The sequence below is a fragment of the Suillus bovinus genome (assembly GCF_016758785.1).
Source record: "Suillus bovinus strain UH-Sbo-P2 chromosome Unknown EDB93scaffold_27, whole genome shotgun sequence".
In the NCBI taxonomy this organism is placed as follows: Eukaryota; Fungi; Basidiomycota; class Agaricomycetes; order Boletales; family Suillaceae; genus Suillus; species Suillus bovinus.
Window position 1 is genome coordinate 225,968 of NW_024542083.1, and position 8,697 is coordinate 234,664.

The window sequence follows — 8,697 nt, forward strand, 5'->3', positions numbered from 1 at the left end:
ATGTAGTCACTGACTGCTTGACAAGTTTCCAAAGCACCTTTCAAGACTTCAGCTTGGTGTGGCATTAGGGAATTATCATTCAGTGAGTTGCCAAAGAGAGCCTTTCATTTGGGACATTACTCAAAAAATAGGCTATTGACCTTTGTAAAGAAGTCCTTGTAATTTTTATCTATGGAACACATGTGGTTCTCTGCCATGTGGGAGTAAAAGAACTGTATTCGCTCCTTTATGGTTCATTTCTTAGGCATGGTGGTGTACAGTGGTTAGCAGAGGAAGAGGGGGAATATGTTCAGTGACAAACTAAAAGAAATTTTTTGTCTGTCTTCATTCTTTGAATATCATGCAGTATATTTTTTGGTCTTTCCCATCCAGGTAGACCAAAATGTTGCCTTGCATATCTCAGATTTTAGATTTCATGTGATCCCAGAACATCTTTATTTGTTTGAGATAATCTATGTACGCCACCTCAAGTTCTAGACAATATGTACATGGACAAAATATGCAAGACAATTAGTTGATATATACATATTCTTCTTTCTGGACATGTTTTATCAATGCTGCCTACTCTGGTTAGTGCCATTACTGAAACAGACTGGAAAATGGATCAAACCTTGAAGTCTGCTTCCTGACATTAAAAAGTCCTTCAATGTAGGCTTTTCTGAGTGCATCTCCCTGTATAATACATTCATGTGAATAAAATATTTGATGTACTGTGTTGTTGCAGAAATAAATACAAGTTGGTGAACAAGAATAAATAACATACACATTGACGGTATTGAATTTTAAGATTGAGCAATGACTGTTGTAAGCCAGATAACCCTTGATCATCTGGTATATTGGGAAAGTGGACCATGTGTTCAGGCCAAGTTGTGAACCACTGGGAAAAAAGGTTCTCCCAAAAAGTTTCTTGCTTCTCCAATGAGCCAGAACAAACAAGTGTGAACCTAGACAGAAATGTCTTAAGCATGTCATGCTGGCTGCGTGTGAATACCAGAGTTTGCGACATGGACATGGTGCAAGTAAGGACTGAAAAGTCACCTGTGGACAAGGGTGTAGATTAAGATTTTTGTAAAGGCACTTGTACGAAGGATCAGCACATGACAAAAAGTTTAAAAGAAGGCCTGAGAAGTCATGACAACCTGAGAAGCCATGAGAAGTGCAAACAAAATAGATCACACAAATCAAAGCCTCCATGCATGATATATTTGAGCCAGAGACTTGTAGATAATTGAACTATGAATAAGCTATGCATAAACATTGTTCTGCTTGCACTCTCTCCAGTTAATAACTACTAGTAATCTGAGAGTGTGGATCATGTAGCCAGCTCACACTTTTTCATTCTACTTCTCAGTGCGTTTTTTTATCAAACTCTTACATGACTGACTGTTGCAACAGGGCTTTACTCTCCTCGCTCTGACCACTGAAGCAGCACAGAAAACTTGGATGAGGCTATTGCAAGGGTATGTCTCTATTTCCATCATCACCCCTATTCCTGAACCATGCACAGGTAAACACCTCTTAGTTCCATACTAAGTGGCACCCTGACTAGGACTCTGAAAAACCTTAGTCAAACAGAGTGCCCAACAGCATCAACATCACCCAAAAGGCAACTCCCAGTCGCAAGAAAACCTCATAGATCCTCTAAAGTGTTATATATACTAGCTTTACTCATAAAAACCAACAACCCGGCCAGTCTACAATGCCTGCAGATGAATTGAGTAGTTCCCAAATAACAAAAACAAACCAACAGAAAATAAATGCTGCAGACTACCATCCATCCAACAGATCTATTCCAGACCTACTAAGTGACCCAATGATACACTCACTAGTAGTAGATGAAAACACAGCGAGAGCTGAACTAGAGAAGTGCTTTTTTATCACCCCTGAATCTGAAATAACCATAGGCACACTAACAACAGCCCTATTAGACTTCACTGTTCAAATACCCGGCCTTACTCTCTTATGCATCAACATACTCCGAGCTATCTCCATCCTTCTGCTCAAAGCTGACCGTAACAAGAAAACAAACCTAATTGCTGATTCAATCAAGTTGTTACTATTAGACTCCACGAATCAACTAAAATACCTCAAGCCCAAGCACAACAACCTCATCCGCCAACCTTGTTGAAGAGCCTCGCATCTCCACAGGCACTTCCCTCTGAATTCTCCCACTTTCCCTACAAACTCCAGCCCTAATCCATAGGATACATCTAGCGCATTAGTGCACTTATATTTTATTTCGCAAGTTTCGCGCACGGCTTCATGCACTTTGTACACCCACCTTTGCATTGTCCATGCACCTGTCCGTCTATCCATCACATGTCCTTAGATGTTCATTGGTGCATTTTCCCATCATATTCCCTTTTCAATTAATTGGTTTCCATTGCTAATACTCAGCTCTGTGCTTTGCGCATAACCGAGACCCCGTGACATACATTACATACTATTTTTAGTCTGTTCAGCTTGTTATATTGGACCTGTGCACCTAGTGCTGCTTAGCTACTTTACTTATACCCTCCTATTACTTATGTTCTGGGTTGATTTTCCACCCACTTTCTGTGTGTCTCTAGATACTAAGAATTTTACTTGTTGTTTGCAAGTGACTATCCAAAGTCATGCACTTTGGTTCTCCGCCTCTGTCTTAGCATCAGCCAACCTTAGTTGGGGTGTTAACACTTGTCTTGCCTTGTCTTTCCTTTGTTACTCTTGCTCACTAGTCTCTCACTTTTGCTCGCACGTGTCAACTTCATGTCATACACCTCGTCCTTCACCTTTCGCACTTGCGCGTCATCATGTGTGTTCGCCTTTTGCACATCGTGTTGTTTTCACCTCACACTTCATGCATTACTTAGCCTTAGTACCTTATTAGTTGTTTGGTGTCCCTCTTTTTACAAAGAGAGGTTTCCCTTTACTCAGTTAGCTGCCCTTGGAACGACAATTTCACTTGTGCCTGGGTCTATCTGTGTTTGCTTAGCTTAGCACCAACTTTCCCCACAATTTAGATTCCTCATCTTCATTGTACAGTGAAGCAGCTGCTAGAGCCTTGACATTCACCCTAGGACCAGCAGACCAAGCTATAGCCAGAGCAGCAACCCGAGAAAGACAAATCATGATTGATTCCACCTCAGGTAACCTCCTATTCTCATTAGGCACAAGTCATGTGGACATAGTATCTAAGATCCGTGAGGCACTAGAAAAAGTGAGACCTGCTAACCTAACAGACAAAGATGATGTTAAGGCAATAACCCAACTCAGAAATAGAGGACTAACCATCGAGCTAACCATGAAAGCACTATCTGACTGGTTACACTCTCCAGAAGGCAGAACAGCACTAATGAACAAACTTAGTATCCCAGCCAACCTTAGGCTTTGTTATCCAATACCTCCCAACCAATCTCCTCATTGATTTCCAAGACTTCTTTAGACCTAGTCACCAAGGAAAATCAACTGAAAAGTGAACACTTCTCAACCATAAACTGAATCAAACCCTGACACTGAGGACTGGAAGGTCAATTCTCCACATTCGCAATGCTCCAGATCACCAATATAGAAACAGCTAACCAACTCCTCTGCGATGGACTCTACATCAGTTATGTCAAATTAAGGGTATGAAAAGACCGATGTGAACCTATCAGATGTGCTAAATGTCAGAACTATGGCCACATCACAAAGAACTGTCAAGCCACAAAAGACTGCTGCAGTACCTGCAGAAAGGAACACCACACCTCGGAATGTATAGATGACACCAAAAAGGACGCATGGTGCATGAGCTGCTGCAATGAAATGCACACCAGCTGGAGCAGAGCCTGCCCAGCATTTGGAAAATGCTGCTGAACCATGAATGAAAACTTCCTGGAAAACACCATGCCTTACTATCCAACCAAAGAACCCTGGACCCAGGTAATGCTCCCACCCAAGGCTTCACCATATCAAAGACCCTCCACCATAACCAAACATGCATGGCCAAATACTCACTGACAGCTAACATTAGGAGAATCAATGAGACCAAGACCATTCCCAATACCTTGATCACCTTGATCAAACCATGAATGAGAATGCCCACACCCATCACCCTTGGCCACAGGAGCTAACTCTACAAGCATCAACCGCACCAACACCACTAATCAATACTTATCTCTTGCTCCCTCAGACCCATCTGAACCTCAATTTCACTCAGCAGACCCCCCCCCCCCCCAGAATCCTTCTTATGTCTGAACAACTGGAAGAACTCCCCATCAGGCTTCAAAACAACTCAAGAACCGCTCAAGAATCGCAACTTAATGGACCTACAGCCCTTAACTGGAATGTACTCGCACTCCAAGAACACTGTTCAAATAAACTATGCAACACCAGATCTACATGTAAATGGCACACAGTATATCCTACTCAACACTATACCTACATGCATCAAAAAACATGCGCAGTCACTCTCATCAGTGCTGAACTGGATAAGAATGGCTCGAAACAACTTAACTTTCCCTCTTCAGATGTAGTAGTAATTCAATTCTCAGGACCATTTGGTAAATGTACAGTATTTAACATATATAATGATGGAGAAAAACAGGACACCCTTATGGCACTAGAGAATTATCTAACATTGAACATTGCCACCATCTGCCCTATGATAGACGACCACATGAACTGGCTAGGCAACTTCAACAGACACCACCCTCTCTGGAAAGAAAAACACAACCACCATCTATTCAATGTAGGCTGCAGCCCAACTGCTAATGGACCTCATAGCAGACTATGGCATGGACCAACCCCTCCCTTGCAGCTACCCAACCCTTCAATCCTCAAGTACTGGCAATTGAACGAGACCAGATAACATACTATGCACCGAGAATACCATAGACACCTTCATCACCTGCAGGACCAATCTGGCACTCCATGGACCAAAGACTGACCATGTCCCTATCCAAAGCACTCTTGAACTATCTGTCCCAAGGATTACAAATGGAACTATCGAGACACAGACTAGGCCAAATTCAATAAGATTGTTACAAGAACATCTAGACACTTGGGCCCCCACCATTTTTCTCCTTATCCTCCTCGTTTCCACCCTTGCATCACACCCTTACCCCAACCTTGATCTCGTCATCCTTGTCATCCTCACATTCCCCTTCGCCCTCTACCTGTCACTCCAGTAGAGCCAGTACATTTGGCCAGACCCTTTCTCTGACGATGCATACCCATGCTCCGTTCCACCCACTGACTGATCCTGTGGACAGCCCCTTTACCCTTACCGTCCAGACGGTAACCTATGATACGATGCACGCTGCATCCCCTTTACCCTGTTTCCTTTCCTGATCTATGACTCGGTGCACAGTCCCACATTTTACTTATACTTAGTTCCGCAGTTGCACGATCATGTCACTGCTTGTTTCACTTCCTGTTTCTGTTCCTTGACTCATTTCTTATCTGCACGTTCCGGTTTGCCTATGACTCACCTCGAACGTGCCTTCCTTTTCTAGTATCACCCTTTGACCAGTTCTCCTTTCGGTAGTACGAGTTATCACCCACTAATATGTGTCCTCTCCTCTATATAAACTCGCTACCATGTATCTAGTTCCTTAACTTGAATCTACTTGGTTCTTGACCTCCTACTCCTAACAAGAGTGATCCTTTCTGCCTAGCCAGCAGTCTATATTCTATCTTCTTATCTGCTCATTGCAGATAAGTCTTTAGTCTCAATCTTTACTCATTGACTTTGTTGATGAGCAAAGCCCCTGTTAACTAGTTGGACTTCTGTCCTTCTATTAACACAGATCTTACAATTAACCTTCGGGTGTTGTAAGCCTTGGCAGATATGCTTATTGTCGAGCCCCGCTTGACATAAGCTACCCAATTTGGACATAGGCATTAAACCTTGCTTTCCAAAGCTTCGCCAAGCAAGACTCCTAACTTTGGGCTAGCCCAGAGACATCCTCGACCGTTGACGACACATGCTCTGTTTGAGCGTCGCCAACAGACACTGTCCAAGTCCGTAACAAAGACCCTCAAAGCAAAACTAACACTACTTCCAGAACCACGCCCATGGATCACCAAAGATGAATCCCAAAGCACAGCCAGAACCCTCACGAAGGTGATCTTAGACACCATCAACGAAGTGGTCCCACTATCTCAACCCAGCCCACCACTCCAAATGCTGGTGGACACACAACCTCACAAACCTACACAAAACGGTCAATGACCTCAGTTGCCAGTCCTATATAATGATGAGAGGGATTCAAGATCATCCCTGCCACAAAGAGTACAAACAAAGATGCAACAGTTTGCAGAAGCAATCAAAAAAGCGAAGAAGGAGCATTGGACCGAATGGCTGGAGCAAATCACCAGCAACAACATCTGGATGGCCAACAAGTACATAACTGCAGAACCCACTGATGGAGGCAAAACCTGCATACCAAATCTTCACATTAAGAATGCCTCAGGAACCATACAAGATGCTATCGCCAATGATGAAAAGAGCAAAGCCCTTGCTAAGTCCTTTTTCCCACCAGCCCCAAATGTCTCAACTGTCCCAATAGATACAATATACCCAGATCCCACAGCCTCCACAGAACCCATTACCAGTGACCAACTTACACGAAACATCACCAAACTAAGTCCATACAAAGCCCCCGGTCCAGATGGTATCTGCAACATTGTCTTCAAGAAATGCTCAGTGCTACTCCTCAACCATCTCCTACACCTATTTAACACAGTCTTCCTTCTACAAACCTATTACAAGCCATGGAGAGAATTTATGACCATAGTTCTACAAAAACCCAGAAAACCAGATTATACAGTAATGAAAGTGTGTTGTCCAATAACTCTCATTAACACCACATGCAAACTACTAACCATAATTGTGGCTGATCAAATGACCTATATGCTAGAACACCATTGTCTCTCTCACCCACTCACTTTGGAGGAAGACCTGGCCGATCTATGATGGACTCACTCCACCTACTGGAGACCACCATCAAGAACACCTGAAGAACGGATAAAGTAGCTTCAGCTCCATTTCTAGATATTGAGGGTGCATTCCCAAATGCAGTAACAGACCAACTACTGCACAACATGTAAATGCAAAGGCTACCCACTGCATTCATTGACTTCACAGAACGTGTCCTATGCAATAGACACACACAATTAAGATTCAATAACTTCACATCCAATTAGATCCCAGTGATGAATGAAATAGGGCAGGGGGATCCTTTATCCATGATTCTATATATCATATATGATGCTGACCTAATAGATATAGCCAAGGAACAGAAGACAGAATCAACATTAGCATTTGTTGATGATACCATATTCATAGCAATAGGTAAGACCTTTGAAGAAATGCACTGCATACTCCAAGACATGCTAGAATGAGCTGGAGGAATATTTGAATGGTCAATCACCCACAACTCGAAATTTGAAACCAGCAAGTTCACACTGATGGACTTCTCAATAAACCAAACGAAAACCTGTCCAGCAATGAATATCAGAGTATGTACTTTAACTTTGTTGTCTCTCTTCTATTTCAATGGGCATGCTGCTACAACTAATCTGTCAACTATACCAAGCTGTAGCAATACCCAAGATGATGAGAAATGAGTCAGAGAACAGAAACAGGAAGTGAAACAAGTAGGGGCATGATCATACAACTGTGGAGCTAAGTATAAGTACAATATGCAGCTGCACACCGAGTCATAGATCAAGAAAGGAAACAGGGAAAATGGGATGCAGCATGTATCATATCATAGGTTACCATCCGGATGGTAAGGGTAAAGGGGACTGTCCACAGGATCAGTCATTGGGTGAAATGGAGTATGGGTATGCTTCATCCAAGAAAGGGTCTGGCCAGATGTACTGGCTTTGCTGGAGCAACAGGTAGAGAGCGAAGGGGAATGCAATGATGGCGAGGATAACGAGAGCAAGGTCGGGGTAAGGGTGTGATGCGAGGGCTGAGGCGAGGAGGATGAGAATAAAAATGGTAGGGGCCCAAGCATCTAGATGTTCTTGTAACACCTAACAGCATATCCACAATTAAGCAAGCCCACAAACAGCACAACCAAAAACACTGGGAATGAATATGGTCCAAATCCCCTTGCCACACCCGCATGGCTACCATAGACCTCAAGATCCTAAACCGCTCTTTCATCAAACTCATCAGCAAACTCCCTAAGCAATTAATTAGCCTCTATATGTATTTCCATACTCAACACATTGGACTGAACACTCATCTTCACAGAATCAATTGAAGTGAAACCCCAAACTGTCCATCATGCAAAGACATCAACAAAACCATTCACCACTTCCTATTTGTATGTCCACAATATGACTGCAAACAACACATTCTTGCAAACGCACTCGGCCACAAAGCCACATCACTCCCATACCTCCTCACAGACCCTAAGGTGATGGCCCATTTCCTATGTTTCATCAACAGCACAGGTCGATTCAAGTTCACTTTTGGTGAAGTACTCCTCCCACCTTAAATAATTCAGTCAATAATCAGAAATTTTATAATATAGCCATCACAAGCAAGTGAAACCAATCACCACTCCTACTCAAAACAGGATGACTCAGACATCAAGTCAATGAAGTTCAAATTGTGGAAAGATGCACAGAAGAAGAGAAGGGAATAATATGAGCTCATCAGGATGCCACAGGACCATGAAGCAACCCACAGCACATACCAACCACTCATCAACCCCACCT

The 8,697-nt window shown here is 43.0% G+C and overlaps 1 protein-coding gene across 1 annotated transcript; it reads left to right on the forward strand.

Annotated features, from left to right (window-relative positions):
- Nucleotides 1–3,612: 3,612 nt before the first annotated feature.
- On the forward strand, nt 3,613–3,834 carry EDB93DRAFT_1085218 (uncharacterized protein; the record flags this gene model as incomplete). The annotated part of the gene is made up of 1 exon (XM_041445893.1): nt 3,613–3,834. A coding segment is annotated over one exon (222 nt), but the record flags the coding sequence as incomplete, so codon positions are not given.
- Nucleotides 3,835–8,697: the final 4,863 nt, after the last annotated feature.